The 16,711-nt window shown below is 37.0% G+C and overlaps 1 protein-coding gene across 3 annotated transcripts in view; it reads right to left on the bottom strand.

The window, feature by feature from the left end:
- Positions 1-16,711, bottom strand: part of LOC123608680 (cytochrome b5 reductase 4) — a 100,650-nt gene that overhangs the window by 15,311 nt on the left and 68,628 nt on the right. For all 3 annotated transcript variants that reach the window (XM_045498928.1, XM_045498926.1, XM_045498927.1), the window contains exons 11-14: positions 5,481-5,621; positions 3,821-3,973; positions 869-1,019; positions 476-562 (exon numbers count right to left, since the gene is read on the bottom strand). In XM_045498928.1, the coding sequence (XP_045354884.1) occupies positions 476-562; positions 869-1,019; positions 3,821-3,973; positions 5,481-5,621 (532 nt within the window). The remainder of the gene's footprint in view (positions 1-475; positions 563-868; positions 1,020-3,820; positions 3,974-5,480; positions 5,622-16,711) is intronic.

Below are 16,711 nucleotides of genomic sequence, written 5' to 3'. Positions count from 1 at the left end.
TAGACAAACAAAAATGAAGAAAATCTTAACTGAACATACATAAGGAAGCCCCCCTCTTGAAAAGTCACAAAGGCTCTAAGAAATCTTGTAGTAAGGAAATATATTTATTTTTGCTTGATCCATCTTATCACATTTATTTGATTTGCACGCACTATAGCAAGAAAATCTTGAATCATCAAATTGGCTATACTAGATCATTTTCAGTGAAACTCAACTCAGAATAAGTAACACGTTAAAACATAACGTCCAGTATATATTTTATCAATACATATATGATGTCGTATTAATCTTACCGAACAGTATTTCTTTGGGGGAGGGATATTAACATTACTTGCATTGAGGGAATTATTGATTAGTTTATTTTTTCTTTGACGGGGCTTCCTGGCTAATTAAACACTCCAATCAAAGGAGATAAGGCCTAGACTGACTACACATTTTTGAATATTTAAGTGCAGAGCTAACACCGGTTTAATACCTTTTATCTTTAAATGCTAATTTCTCCAACTGGCTTCTCCAAATTATATCATCCTCTGTTTTATTGAAGAACATCAGCTTCACTTTCCTTAAAAGAAAAAACAACAACAACTCAAAGAGAACTATTTCAGTTACATTTAAAATATGCATGAATGGAAAAGTCTAAACGTAAACTGGCATGAATGTTTTTTAATGCCAATTAGGTAACCCAAAGTATCAAAAATAAAAGAATCAAGTTAGTAAAACAGCTAGGACTAGAAGACGTAGGGTAAGGAAATGATAAATGAGGAAATGAGAATACGTCTGTTAAGGTCCACTGAGTAATTAATTTAGAATACCTTACACTAATCTAATAGCCTCATAAAGGATAGTAATTAAAGATAAAGTTACATACCTGAGACTGGGTATGTTATTCAAAGCATAATTCAGTATTTTAACCATTGGTGTGAAGCCTGTTCCAGCTGCCAATAAAAAGAGATCTTCTAATTCTTGGAACTGGGATATTTTAAAACTGCCCTCAGGATTGCTTACGGAAACAAAATCTCCTAAACAATGAAATATAAACTAAATCAGAAGAAAAAAAAATCAGGGAAACTGACGTTAGCCTAGCTAAATTTAGAACACTGAGGAGTAACAGGATGAATTCATAACTTTCAGACTACATCTTAGTCTTTAAGGTATGTAAGGAGTTTGGGGAATACTCATTAAGCCCCCAAGTATGTCTGGATTATATCCTTATAACCAAATTAATAATGAGGTTTTATTACACTCATTTCCCAACATTATTTTCCCAAACCATCTGGAATCTCTAATTTACAAACCACTGACAAGCACTTAAGTACAAATTCTCAGTAAAGGACTGATTGCTAAGCTAAATTATAAGCACCTCAAAAGCAGCGTCTATGTATACCTGTCTTACACAGTACAAGGTGGAGAATATATACTCACTGCTTACATATGGATTCTTAGCCATAGCAATAAAACTAGTAGGAGAGAAAATGGAAATAGAAAAGTATTCTAAAATCTTACGTTAGTAAATGTGCTAACTTCACCTTCATGAAATCTTTGAAAAACCTATTAAAACAACAGCTGTTCTGAATTGAACACCTATAAAAACAAAGCAAGATCAGAAACTGTACTTAGAGCATGCTACTTCTCAATCTAGAATAAAAATATTTGAGCAAAACATTTTCTGTAGTGCATTTTTATATAACCACTATGTACCACTCATATAAGAGAACTGCCTTTAAGACATTTCAGAAATTTTCAATGTAATTTTAAAAATAGAAAAGTTAAACATGTTTTAAAAACAATTTCAAATAATTTGCTTTATTTCTTTAAATGCTTGGATGTTCATAATTTTTCCTTCTTGTCCACAGTGGGATAGTAAGGATCTTGCAGTAACTGATGAATTAAGTATTAGAAGGTAACAGAAGCTCCCCGTTATAGTTCAAAAGGACCATAAGATCAGAACATCTTCAGGAAAAAGTCAGCTGGTTGTTTACTAAAGATGCCTCACAGAATGACATTAACTTGATAAGTTCTGTCAACAGTCCAGTCCTTCAACATCATAAAACTAGACTCAGGCAAGATACTTGATTTTAATCAAGTTCACAAGATGTTAAAAGTATACCGGCCAGAACAGCAATTGATTTACAAAAGGCTATCTGTACCTAGTGACCTGAACATCACACACCCCTTCCAGGGCATCTCATTCTCAGTATCAGAACACTTGGAAGGCCAAAATAATCATATAAGAGTTGCTTGGTGAACATGGAGTTGAAACAAAGACGTGAATAATTTTATAGCGTAGCTCATTTAAGCCATGACGAGGCTTTCATGAGTTATCACTATCATGCCAGTGTGTCCCTCCAAGGGACACAGGTATTGGGGCCATGTCTAGCTCCCCTGGATGAAACTGAAAAAACACTCATCTTATTCTTTGGGCTTTCCCTTTCATGATCTAGGCTAAATCTCCACCCTGCTCTGTTCACACGATCTCTTTTAAAAGGTTATAATAACACTGGTTCAGTTTCCACATGCTATTTATAATCACATGTCAGGCTACCACAAGATGATAGTCACCTTCACTAGATTTGCAGGGATTCCAAGATTCTTTAGGTTCTGATTCATATTCAATATTTTGATCTTTGTAACCAAAGAGGACTAATCATATCCATTATGTAGAGACTGGCTTAACTTCCAGAAAGCAACAAATTTTCTTTATTTCCAAATTTTAATGACCTATCTCACTGGCACCTCGATGTCACTGCTAATGCTATGTTAAAAACAGGAAGGGCACTTTTACTGTCAAACAAAAGGCAGTTAAAAGTTGAAGGTACAGAAAAAGGAATAGAAACAGGAACAGGGGTCTTGAAATCACAATAGATTTCATCATAGTCTTTTTATTAATTCTTTCAAAGTACACTTATTGAGAGCCTATTATGTGCCAATTGCCATGCTGAGGTATAGGAACTATAAAGATAAGGAAGACAATCTTTACCCTCAAACTCAAAGTTTTGTAAAGAAGGAACATTATTTATTCTTATCTGAGAACTATGAACAAAGTGTTAGTTACTGAGGGGTTCACGAGAAGGGTAGCTTCATAAAAGAAGTGGTATTTTGTTTGGGTCTTTAAAAAAAAAAGGTACCTGACAGGTAGAGGAAGGACTGATGGGTGTCCTACGTGAGACAACTGCATGTACCTATGAATGAGGGTGACAAGTTTTTGGAACTCTGAGTAGCATAAGTACTTTATATTTATACAAGTAGTTACATGAGAGATGCAGCTGGAGAGATCATGAAAGTCTTTATAGGCCATGCAGAGGACTTAACCGTTAAGTAATGGACACCCGTCAGATGTCTCAAAGCTGCAGAGAAACATGATTAAATTTCTCCTCAGGGCAGCTTGGAAATGCAGATAAAGAGAAACAGAAGGACTCCATTAGAGGCGACTGAGAGAGAGCAGTTAGAGGTCATGAGGGATGATGAAGGCTTGATCCGAGAAGGTGGCAGAAGGGAAGGAAAAGAAAAGATTAAAAAGCCACTGGGAGGTAGATTCACTGGACCTTAGTGGCTGACTGGATCGGGAGGGAGAAAATGGGAAGATTCAAGGATAACTCAAGCCTCCCGATGGTGTCAAAAATGAACTGTGATGCTATAAATAATAAAGATGAGGAATATGGGAGTAAGGGTAGATTAGGTGGGACAAAAAGAACACAACTTTGGTCTCAGACAAGTTGAGTCTGAGATATTTGATAGACTCCCACATGGATATAACCAGAGGATAAGTATAGCACGGGCTCTTATCTAGAACAGAAATGAGGTTTAAAAAAAGAATACGAACCAATCTGAAGCTGATCAAGCTCTGGTGTGAAGAGTCCAGCAGGATAGATTTTGATCAAAAAGTAGATGTATTTATTGTTGAGAAGAACTGGTTCCTTGAACTCTGAGAGTAAGGAATCAGATACAGGTGTATATGGCTTCACAATTTCAGTACCTGGAAAAAGTCATGACACAGAAATTCAATTTTAAAAATCTCAAAAGCCCTGAATAAAGATGAAACATACAAATATTATGATGCTATCACTACATATTGAAAACTGTACATCTAATATGTATATGATTCTAACTATATATTCTCCCTAGAGATGCACACACATACTATATACAGAGAACATGTAATTAGAATCATATACACATTAGATGTACACACACACACACACCTGAAGCCTATGCATGCTGAAATAAACTTAACAAATCAATATTTTACCCATCATATAAACAATGTACATTTATTATGTGCAGTATGATAGGGACTCATGGTAATAAATGTAGACATCCATCTATTCCATCAAAATATAAACTTTGTAATGGACCACAAAAAAAAAAAAAGACATCAAAAGTTTACACAGAGGTGTAAGAAGGTATTTACATAACAATGTTAGTTATGCACCAAATTTTTAACAATGGTTACAGATGGCCATTGGGATTATTGGGTTAAGAAAGGGAAGAATTTCACTTTTTACTTTATACATTTTGAGCTGTTTTAATTTTTTAATATATATTGCTTTGGCAACTGAAAGAAAAAATGTTAATCCAACTACTTCCAACAATATACTATTAAAAAACACGAATCTAATAAGAACTTGTGTTATATTTTAGCTAGCCAAATTCCAAAGAAAGAGGAGTCCCCACACATTTTTAAGACCAAAATTTTATACATGGCTCCTTGACATCTAAAAATTGATCCACCAGTAAAATTATAATACATCGACAATGACCACACTGGGAAGACAGCAGCTACTGACAGCCTGGCACTGGTGATGGTGAGGAGGGAAACGTAATAGTGCTGTGGGAACCTACTGTACCCACCAACCCCCGGCTGGCAGTCTGCTAGACTGACTGCAGGGAAGACTAACTGACATGAGAATGTGACCTTCTACAGCTTCAGAAGACCAAGAAAATGTTAGAAGGATAAGAAGGGTGTTTGAAAGGAGTAAATGAAGTAACTTTAGGATGAAAATAAGGGAGAAAGAATTCAAGTAAGGACTATCTTTATAGAACTTCTTATGCTGGCAGCACATGTAAGGAAATCATTTCTAATCATCGCTCATTTTCAGTTTTACACATTCAACTTCCGAAATGACACAACCATACGTGGTTACTAAGAGATACTGGGATGTGTTTTTAGTGGCTGTCTCCCTGAAGGACCACTTAGGCACTCCCTCCCCTCTTTCCCTTAGTGTTCTCAGTAATAAGTAACCGTGCTGGTGGAGCTCTCTCTCTGACCGGCAGTTTCTTCGCTCCCTACAGTGATAAGGCAGGGCTGCGGCTCCAACACGCAGGAACGCTGCATCTACGAACCTAGAACCTGGCTATTAATCAGTCAGCTGCCAGAAGCATTTATTAATAACCTAAATGGTTACTTCCTAAAAGGATTAGTACTGATTTGCAACTGCTAATAAGGAAAGAAATGGTTTCCCCAAAACCTTTATTTACCTTACCTGTAATAGTTAACTTGAGGTAAACATGTTGCCCAACTGGCACCTGAAGATGAGTGCTTGGTGGCAGCATCAGGCAGAAAAGCTTCGTATCGTGAGTAACGTCTTCCTTGGAAATTAACCGGCACTTTCTGTAGTATAAACCTAGAAAGTGATTCATTTTCTCTCATTGATAAATAAATTAAATAAAGTAACACTAGACTAAGTGAAAGCACAGATTCAGCTTCTATACTTAGGCAAGCTCAAATTTCACTAAAATGCCTACATGCTTTAAAAATTCATCAGGGGGCCCCTGGGTGGCTCAGTAGGTTGAGTGTCTGACTTCGGCTCTGGTCATGATCTCACGGTTTGTTAAGTTTGAGCCCCATGGTGGACTCTGCTGACAGCTAGCTCAGAGCCTGGAGCCTGTTTCGGATTCTGTGTCTCCCTCTCTCTCTGCCCCTCCCCCACTCACACTCTCTCTCTCTCTCTCTTTCTCAAAAATAAACATTAACAATAAATAAATAAATAATAAATATTCATCAGTAGTTTGAATATCTGAAAGTTAGAAATTTTTTCATTTTATTTTCTGAGATATCTATTTTTAAAACTGTAAATACCTCTGTAGTTTGAAAAATGACTTCACTAAGTCTTATTTCCTCATATCTGTAATTATAACATATTAAAAGCATTACATTCTAAGAAATTAAAGCCTAATTTATTTCTCCTTAAATTCATTTTAATAATTTCATCTTTTAAGCCTTATATTCACAGCTATATAATTAAATTACAGATGTGAAAAATATTTGATAATCCACAAATCTACATTCTAAAGTCTTTTCTTACCAAATGGTCTTGAAATTCAAAGTATTTAAGGTTTAACAATATCAGTACTATTAAATAATTTGGAAATATTTCTTTGATAAACACAGGAAAAATATACATTCTATTTCTCTATGTTTATGTATATATGTATATAAATTATATAATTTTAACTGTTAAGAAATGATTACAGCAAAACTTTTATATATAAGGGTGTAAGTTTTCATTATTCAAAAAATTAATTTAAGAGAAAAATGAAAATTCCCAGTTTGTGGTACTAATGTATAAACAAATAAAAAGAAACAAAGTATTTCTGTAAATTTTGAAAATATTTGAAATTAATATCCCAAGCTCAGGAAATATGATTTGTACATAGAACAAACTAATATCATTTAAGTTAGAAGAACTTGTTATCGGAATTCTGGAAGCACTAACATTTTCACTTACAAAATTCTTTTTTGGACATAAATAGTACACCAGACAGACTGATGATGCTGGTTTGTTTTGTTATTTCCTCTCTTATAAAACAGCATTTACAGAGATGGAAAGGAATTAACTCTGATAATTTCTTATCCTAATTATTCTCTCACCTTTTTTTTTTTTTAAACCTAAAAATATTTAAGTAGGTACAGATTTACTCAAGATTTTAGGGGGTGAAGGCCCAACACCTAATGATCAATAGTGAGTGCAAAACTGAAATTCACTTATAATCCTAAGAAATCATTTTGGTCACAGTATCATCCAATTTCTCATGTTCCCTTGTCCCTGTGGGCCCTAAAGACCCCAGTCACTAAATCTTTCCACTTGCTTCCATGGTAGCTCAGCACGCACGTAAGTTTCGAGTATAGCACTGCACACCAAAACCAAGGGGCACTCTTTGAGTCACCTCATTCTAGTGCCAGGGCATAGCTTGGACCAGACTACAGCTAAAGGAATCACTGTAAAGTTATCCTAGAGCACCTAATCCAGTATTCAACTGACAAAGGATCAATGGACATAGGCTTACCCACAAGGAGAAATGCAGGTTCAAGTGATCTCCTTGTCCCTTCCTTTCTGGGACTCAGAGTGAGAATACAATCAGAGATCCATGTACTATATGTCTAAACATTTAAAAGTTATAAATCAGATGAATAACTGTTAAATAATGTCCTAGCAGGTGAGGTTCAAATTCAGGATTCTTGAATTTCTCGGAGTTCCATGCAGGAAGATGGCAGAGGATGAGAGCTGCACCCCCACTGACTAGCTATGGCCTGCCCGCCTTCTCCTCTCACCCCCCACCCTGTCTGACACTGAGTGGAGCTCTATGTGGGTGTGGATACACATCCCCTATGTTTAAGCTCATCTACTTGCTTTCCTCATAAACAGCCTTGGCCACTCCTTGAATGCAATTGGATCTGAGGACATGTGAGCATGAATTCTGGGTTCCAGATGCTCAGAGTGCAGTGTTGAAGGAAAGAGGGTGAACAGTAGGTGGACATTTCTTGGCCCTGCACACTTCTCATCCTATGGGAGGGGTGTGACTGGAAGAGAGCCACTGGGGAGTTTTCCAAGTCTGGAGTCCAGGGCGAGTGCCTGTCTTGCCTAGGCCTAAGGGCCTTAGTGCTTTCTTATAATGAAATGTAATCATGCCCTTCTGAAAACTTTACTGATGGATGAAAAGGTTCATCCTCTGATGACAATGCCAACTCTAGCGTCTGCCAGAAAGGATGTGCTACAGGAAGTATGCATCTCTTCGATTATATTTAAAACACAACAAAACCCTGGGTTACAGTAATTTACTGACACTTCTTGTTAGAGTTCATAGAGTATTCTTGCTATTTAACACCAACAAAATAATTTCAACATCTTGCCTATAAGTCTGCTATAATTTCAAAGAACATCCAGATTCTAAAAATTTCAGAAACATTTAAGGAAGCTTTTATCTTTTAATTATACTGAAGAGAGAGACAGCATAGACAGATGGCCCTGAAACATAGGAGGAAAAAAGACTATGAAGCAGATGTGCCGACTAGTTCAGTCTGCACAATGCCATCATTTAAGTGTCAGGTTTTTGGCTTCGTGAGCATAAATAATTAGACAAGAAAATGAGAAACTGAAGTAAATATAAGATGGTGAAACAAAAGCATGAGACAGAAAAATTTCCATCCCAAACACCTCACTTCTTTTAGTAACATACATATGATATCACTCAGGGTAATACTGAAATACTAAGGCCAATATAATCATTTGGGCATACTCTTTCCTTCTGGTTGGAAAGAAACATGAAAAACACGTTTCTTCTGTTCTTCTAAAGAAAAGAATTTCACAAGGCTAAAATCCAGATGAAGTCTTCAGTGGGAGAAGGAGCAGAGAGAGAACCCTGGTTTACGAGTTCACACTGCCATCAATCTGGTCTTCGACTCCTACTCCAACTTAGCATACTTTTAAAGCACCTATCCACTCTTATTTTCCCTACTGGAAACAGAGGCTCGTAGAAGGTAAATAGCTTGTGCAAGGTCACAGAGCAGCTGGAGAAGATGTGGAAAGAGGCAAGAAGTTATTAATGAGTTTCTTACCCCAGTTCATAAGCTTTGTTCAAAAAGTGTGAGAACCACTGTTCAACACTAGCTTATGGCTCTTTAGTGCCTTTCTCCCCATTCTAACTATGTCGGTACAAGCACAAATTTATAGATTATCCTTCTGTCCTTTACAAGTTCCTACTATATAACGTACAAATTAAGGAATCAGTTCAGCAAGTCAAGATTCATCCCACATATACCTCTTTTTGAATATCCCCATTCTCTTCTGTTTTGATCGATGATACTTCTTAGCACTCATTACTACTTTCGATCACCTAAATGTCATTTACTTACCTCCTAATTTGCTATCTATCTTTACTCATCGATTCCTCCCAGATCTTCCTGAACAACATGGGGCGATCAGTTAGTGGGACTACATACTTAAAAATGCAGTCTTGGGGCGCCTGGGTGGCTCAGTCGGTTAAGCATCCGACTTCAGCTCAGGTCATAATCTCATGGTCCGTGAGTTCGAGCCCCGCGTCAGGCTCTGTGCTGACAGCTCAGAGCCTGGAGCCTGCTTCAGATTCTGTGTCTCCCTCTCTCTCTGACCCTCCCCCATTCATGCTCTGTCTCTCTCTGTCTCAAAAATAAATAAACATTAAAAAAAAATGAAAAAAAAATGCAGTCTTGGGGGAAAAAAAACAACCCAAAACATACTAACATCTATAATACTTAAAAATATATGTACGTACTAAATATGTCCATACAGGAAAAAAACTACAACGTACAGCCATTCAATCCAACAGACATTTCACTTAGAATCTGTCACAGTTTAGGGGCGCCTGGGTGGCGCAGTCGGTTGGGCGTCCGACTTCAGCCGGGTCACGATCTCGCGGTCCGTGAGTTCGAGCCCCGCGTCAGGCTCTGGGCTGATGGCTCAGAGCCTGGAGCCTGTTTCCGATTCTGTGTCTCCCTCTCTCTCTGCCCCTCCCCCGTTCATACTCTGTCTCTCTCTGTCCCAAAAATAAATAAACGTTGAAAAAAAAAAAAAAAAAGAATCTGTCACAGTTCATACTGTAGGGGCCTTGTTAGCCATCTGTTTGTGCCAAGACAGTAACCTTGATGAGCAGTGAACCTTGATGAGCAGTGAACCTGACTGCACGGATGATGTTTAGAACACTTCAGTATAAACTATTTTCAAGCACTGTACAAATGTATAACATTTTGACTACTGATAAAATAATTCAAACTTATGAAGTCATTAGAATATCTTCCTATACTGAAGAAATAACAAATTTGAGTTATACTACTTTTATTTTCTTTTTTAAGCTTATCTATTTATAAAATGGAAAAACAGAAAGAGAAAGGGAAAGAGAAAGGGAAAGGGAAAGAGAAAGAGAATGCCAGGCAGGCACGGGGCTTGATGTCATGGACTCATGAGATCATGATCTGAGCCAAAATCAAGAGTCGTACACTTAACCAACTGAACCACCCAGGCGCCCTGAGTTTTATTACTTTTAAAAAAGTTACATAACTGCATTTATTTTGTTGTTTTTAAAAAATTATTTAGGCTTTTCACTAATTTTGATAAAACTTCCACGTAATTTCTAGTAGTACAGTTTTAATATCCTTGCCCAAATGACTCTTGTATATATGAGTAAAAATACATTCACAACCTGTCTTCCAACGCTAAGGATGACAGTTATCTGTGGGCATACATCTGTCTCTTCATATACTGGGGTAGAACACAATGAAGCAGAATGCTCAAAAACTGAGAATTTTCATACATAATTGGTAATTTAGTAATATCAAACTGACAATAAAACACAGATTCCTCTTTGTCTTAGCTGTTAAAAAAAAATATTCCTGGGGTGCCTGGGTGGCGCAGTCGGTTAAGCGTCCGACTTCAGCCAGGTCACGATCTCGCGGTCCGTGAGTTCGAGCCCCGCGTCAGGCTCTGGGCTGATGGCTCAGAGCCTGGAGCCTGTTTCCGATTCTGTGTCTCCCTCTCTCTCTGCCCCTCCCCCGTTCATGCTCTGTCTCTCTCTGTCCCAAAAATAAATAAACGTTGAAAAAAAAAAAAATTAAAAAAAAAAAAAAATATTCCTAAAGTTATACTAAGATGTTTTACTACCTTAGACTGATGAGAATTAAATCTTTCAAAGTGAGGATTTTGTGGAGTTAAACAGTAACAGTGAACAGTAGTAGAAAGGTGGCTCTTTCTCCAAGACTAGATTCAATGGAGTCTCAGACCACACCCCATTTAGCAAGACTGTCACTAAACTGGAACACTTCTATACCCATCACCTTTCTTCTCTCGTTCCACAACTAATAATGCAGCCAACACTGTATACTCAAGTACCTGAATCACCTGAATTCTAAGGTTTTAAACTTCTTCCATTTATCTCTTAACACAATAAATAATTTCTTACACAGTTACAGTCTGCCCCATCTATTCCGTGTTTCTTCAGATTTCACGTTTGGGCCATTTTGATAGAGATGAAAATAAGACAGCAAGATGCGAAAGCATTCTATGGTTACTGAGTATAGGACAACTTCATGCCTGCTGGGTAGAGGAGATAATTTAAGAGAACAAAGCACAAGAAGTTTTTCTTTGCTATTTTCAGTATTTCTTCATTTCTAGCACTTTTGAATGCTTATTTTAGACAGCAAAGAAACATGGATGTACAGGCAAAATTTGGGGAGCAATGAGGAGGTGGTTCTTCCTACACCTTCAAGAAGGTCTGTTCCATTGAGAGAGCAAGCAGCTTGCCTGCAGAATCATGGGCTTACAGAAAGTCTCAATTAAATGACTGCTTACAGTATGTCAACAAGCACACAAGCACATTTATGAATACAGACAGTACCTCAGTGTGTGTGTGTGTGTGTGTGTGTGTGTGTGTGTGTGTGGTTTTTGTAGTTAAGAAGCTATTATGAGGTGCACCTGGGTGGCTTAGCATCCAACTCTTGATTTTCAGCTCAGGTCATGATCTCATGGTTTGTGGGTTTGAGCTGTGTCATCGGGCTCCACACCAGGCATGGAGCCTGCTTAAGAATCTCTTCCTCCCTCACCCTCTGCCCCTCTACAACCCACACGCATGCTCTCTTTCAAAAAATAAAAACTAATAATAAAATTTAAAAATTTTTAAAAAGAAGCTGTTATGAAAGTATAGCTCAAACCATGTAAAACTGTCAAGTTTCCTAGGTTAAAAATACAGTATCAGCAATTTCACATAGTTCAACTTACATTAAAAAGACAGTTACAGATTCAATAAATATATTTAACACAAAGGTTTATAAGTGGCTACTGACATCACAATTATGACAAAAATTTAAAAATTCTTTTTTACAATTCTGTATCTCAATATTCATGTACTGAGTTGTTTGTTGGCGAATCTTTAATACTAACTTTGGTGATCAAAGTCCCCACAGTAAAGGTAACTGCATTAAAATAAAATTTTAGGTTGGGTATAGAAACAGTAACCCAATTACCTATCAGTTTCTGAACCTTTACAGACAAACAAGTTCCTCACCATCTCACACACACACACACACACACACACACACACACACACACACACACACAACTATTTGCTCATAATTGTCATCTTGGGGGGAAAAGTGGGAGGCATCCAACTTATAAGTGGTAGTCTAGTCCCACTGATAAACAGTTTAAAATATCACCTATTACATTTGGATTAAAGGCAAAAATGAAGTGGTTTTCTCTTCCCTAATTATGTTCTTTGCTCTATTTTAATCTTTTGTATAAGTAAATTCTAGATTTGACATGAGAAGGTACTGCATTAAGTCTTCAACTTACATATCATTTCAAACAACAATTCTTTTAGTTAAGACATTTCAGTAAGAGGAAGCCAGCATGCTAGTATCATAAAGTCAATAATTTCAACAAACTGAAAACCTAGGAACCACGTGATGGACTATAAACATTTTATGTTATTGACAGCAAGTTAATCACAATAATTTGATGATATAAGTATTCAACTTTGCTAGTGAATAAAATAATCTACAATTTCTGTCACCATTTAAGGAGGGGAAAGGAAGGAGAAATTATCTTTGCTAATTCAGCCAAATAAATAAAAGTATCCCCTAAACTCTTAGTCATTTTCCAAGGTGAAAAACTTAATTCAATGAAAAATACATGCACTGCTCCAATTTTAGACAAGAAAGCTAAAGCTAACCATGGTGATTCATGACTCAAGCAGAAATGTATGACAGAGACAAAATTTCTAGAAAGCCTCAGGAAATTATAGAGAAAACCTGAGAGATACTCATTCTAACAATTTCCAAACAGAGGTCACTCTTAGTTCCTAGCGTCATTTATTTCTTGGGCTTGGCTTTTATCTGGTTTGCCATGATTTTTCAATCACTAGATAGATCATTTCAGGGCAAGAGATTTCACTTTAATAGTATTTCTTTTCATCATCACTATCTTTTATCTATTTTCTTCTGATCTGCTAGATCACACTATTATTTCTCTATGTTCTTTCTCCCTTCCTAATACCACAATAAAAGAATTCTATTTGACTTTTCCTCACTCATGGCCTACATTTTTCTTTCTCTACAACCTGCAAAATACCTAGCACAATAAGTACCTAGGAACAGTCTGAGGCTCTTCCTGGAAAACCCTTCATAGTTTCTTATTACTTTTTTGAGAGTTACTTTCACAACACTGCTTGAATTTTGCTTCTTTCAGGGAGTCATTCACAAATTCATCAGCATCTGTTCATTTGGGGTTACCTCAGAATATGTTCAGGTTGTACTAGAGAACTGGCTGTTGCTAGTCTGTCTCTTTATAAAAAAGTACTCTTCAATCTCATGTCAGTGTATGTTCTTCCACTTGGGAAAATAATTCACATTGTGCCTAAAACAGCCTTCTAGTCACAACATATACTCAAAATAACACTGATACTTTACTGAAATTAAATATTATCCACAAATATATCTTTATAGTTTTAAATATTAATAATATTAAAAAAAATTCAAATATTTATTTATTTTTGAGAGACAGCATGGGGGAGGGGCAGAGAGAGAGGGAGACACAGAATCCAAAGCAGGCTCCAGGCTCTGAGCTGTCAGCACAGGGCCCAATGCGGGGCGTGAACTCATGAACTGCGAGATAGCGACCTGAGCCACAGTCAGATGCTTAACCAACTGAGCCACCCAGGCACCCCTATAATAATTTTAAATATTTAAAGATGCTACAGTGAATACATGCAGTTAATTCCTCCTAACTCCCCTAAAAAATAGTGAAGTTTTTTTTTTTCTTTTTTTTCTTTTTTTTTTTTTTTTGTGGGGAGAGGAGGTTGTTCGGTTGTTTTGTAAGGCATAAGACTACAAGGACAGAAAGAATGGAAATTAAAAAATGCAACAAAATTTTAGGAGCTGACAAGGTAAAGAGATAACTAGTAACTAGTAACTAGTATTGATTCAACAGACTCAATAAAGCTGAATCCTAAACTAGAAGTAAAGAAAGCCAGACTCAACTCATTTATAACAAAAAAAAAAATCCCCAAAGGCTCAGGAATTGGCAGGACCAATTATCTCTGAAACCACCTTCCAGATGTTCTTACAAGAAATCTCTCATCTCTCACCCTTTATGAAGTCCTGCCCTACTTATAATAGACACATATTGGCCTTCTCCTATTCTGGCAAAATATTAGAAGTTTACTCTCTAGAGTGGGTAAAACAAAGGGTCTCTGGATTGGGTATACGTTACAAGCCTGAACTGTGTCCCCCTCAATTTTCCTATGTTGAAGTTGTAACTCCTAATGTGGCTGTATTTGGGGATAAGTTATTTTAGAAGGTTAAATAAGTGAAAATGAGGTCATTAGTGTGTGATCCCTAATACAGTATGACTGATATCCTTGTAAAAAGAGGCAATGAGGGGCACAGACACATGAAGGGAAGACCATGTGAGGATGGCCATCTACGAGCGAAGGAAAGAAGTCTCAGAAGAAACCAACTCTGCTAACACCTTGATCTTGGACTTCTGGCCTCTAGACTGAGAAAAATTTGTTAGGCCACCCAGTTTGTGGTACTTTGCTATGCAAATACGCTAGCAAATTAATATAGTATACTAGATAACAAACAAATAAAAGAAATTAAATTTACAGACACCCAGCCCACTTCCCCATAAGACTTTTGAAATTTTTTTTTTTTTTTTCAACGTTTATTTATTTTTGGGACAGAGAGAGACAGAGCATGAACGGGGGAGGGGCAGAGAGAGAGGGAGACACAGAATCGGAAACAGGCTCCAGGCTCTGAGCCCTCAGCCCAGAGCCTGACGCCGGGCTCGAACTCACCGACCGTGAGATCGTGACCTGGCTGAAGTCGGACGCTTAACCGACTGCGCCACCCAGGCGCCCCAAGACTTTTGAAATTTTGAGTGCAAAGTAGGACACTGTCTACTCTTAAGACTTTGCAAAATACTGGCATCGAACTTCTTCCAAGGAAGCGACCCATCAATATAGGTAATATTATTGTTAACAAGTCTCACCCACATGCACAAAGTTTCTAAGCAGCTTTTAGAGTTCCACCCCCAGATATATGAGCAGGTAGTCAGGGATCAAAAGACATTCAAAGAAAGCATCTAATATGAAAGACAAACTAAAACAAACAAACTTTGGGGACACAGGTTAAATAGGGAGAAGGAAACTCTAAAACTCTGTCAGTAACTCTTAAAAAGATAAGAGAGGCTGTGAAGAACATGATACTAAAACAAAGGAACAGAAATGAAAAGGGTTCTTAGAAGTTAAAAATATGATAGTAGAAACAAATAAGTCAATAGAAGAACTGAAAGACACAGCTAAAGAAATCACCTAACAAAATATAGAACAAAAGGACAAAATTGAAAATAAGAGAGAAAAGATGAGCTATTTAGAAGACTTATTTAAAAAGGCTTCAGGGGCGCCTGGGTGGCGCAGTCGGTTAAGCGTCCTACTTCAGCCAGGTCACGATCTCGTGGTCCGTGAGTTCGAGCCCCGCGACAGGCTCTGGGCTGATGGCTCAGAGCCTGGAGCCTGTTTCCGATTCTGTGTCTCCCTCTCTCTCTGCCCCTCCCCCGTTCATGCTCTGTCTCTCTCTGTCCCAAAAATAAATAAAACGTTGAAAAAAAAAATTAAAAAGGCTTCAAATAAGAATACTTCTTATTCTGGACAGCAAAAAAAACAGACTATGAAGACAAGGAAAATCAATATTTCCCAGAACTGTAGGTCTTAAGTTTCTATAATGAAAAATAACACAAAGGATAAAGAGCCAGTAAGATAAATGACAACAGACCCACATTAAGGCATATCATATTGTGAAATTTTAAAACTCTTGGATCGGGGCACCTGGGTGGCCAAGTCGATTTGTCTCTTGGTTTCAACTCAGGCCACGATCTCACAGCTCGTGGGTTTGAGCCCTATGTCAGGCAGGTTCTGCACTGTCAGCATGCAGCCTGCCTGGGATCCTTTCTCTCTCCCTCGCTCTCAAAATAATAAACTTAAAACAAACAAATATAGAGGATGTCATTATGTGAAAATTCATCAAGTGGAACACTTATAATATGCATTCTCTTTTTATAAATATGTTATACTAAGATTAAAAACCTAAAAAATAAACAAAAAATAGAAATGAATGAAGAAATTTAATGAAGGAAATGAATTACATCTTTTAGGAGTAAACTGAGAAAATGGTTTAAATAAACAGAAAAACAATAAACATGTTGTCTTTAATATAAAAAAAAAGGTGATGTGCATATGAGGCATAAACTTAAACTTGTTTTTGCACCTTTCATAAAAAGGAACCTGAAGGAGTAAATGGTTGAACAACAGTCTAAGAACAAGTAGGCTTCCCTATTCAGATATCACTACCTAATAACTTTGTAATGCCTAAACATTAGATAGTAGAGACTAAAATTTAATCTCTATTAAA

The sequence above is a fragment of the Leopardus geoffroyi genome, chromosome B2 (genome assembly GCF_018350155.1).
Source record: "Leopardus geoffroyi isolate Oge1 chromosome B2, O.geoffroyi_Oge1_pat1.0, whole genome shotgun sequence".
In the NCBI taxonomy this organism is placed as follows: domain Eukaryota; kingdom Metazoa; phylum Chordata; class Mammalia; order Carnivora; family Felidae; genus Leopardus; species Leopardus geoffroyi.
Note: the sequence above shows the minus strand (reverse complement) of the source record. Positions and strands in the feature narration are given on the sequence as shown.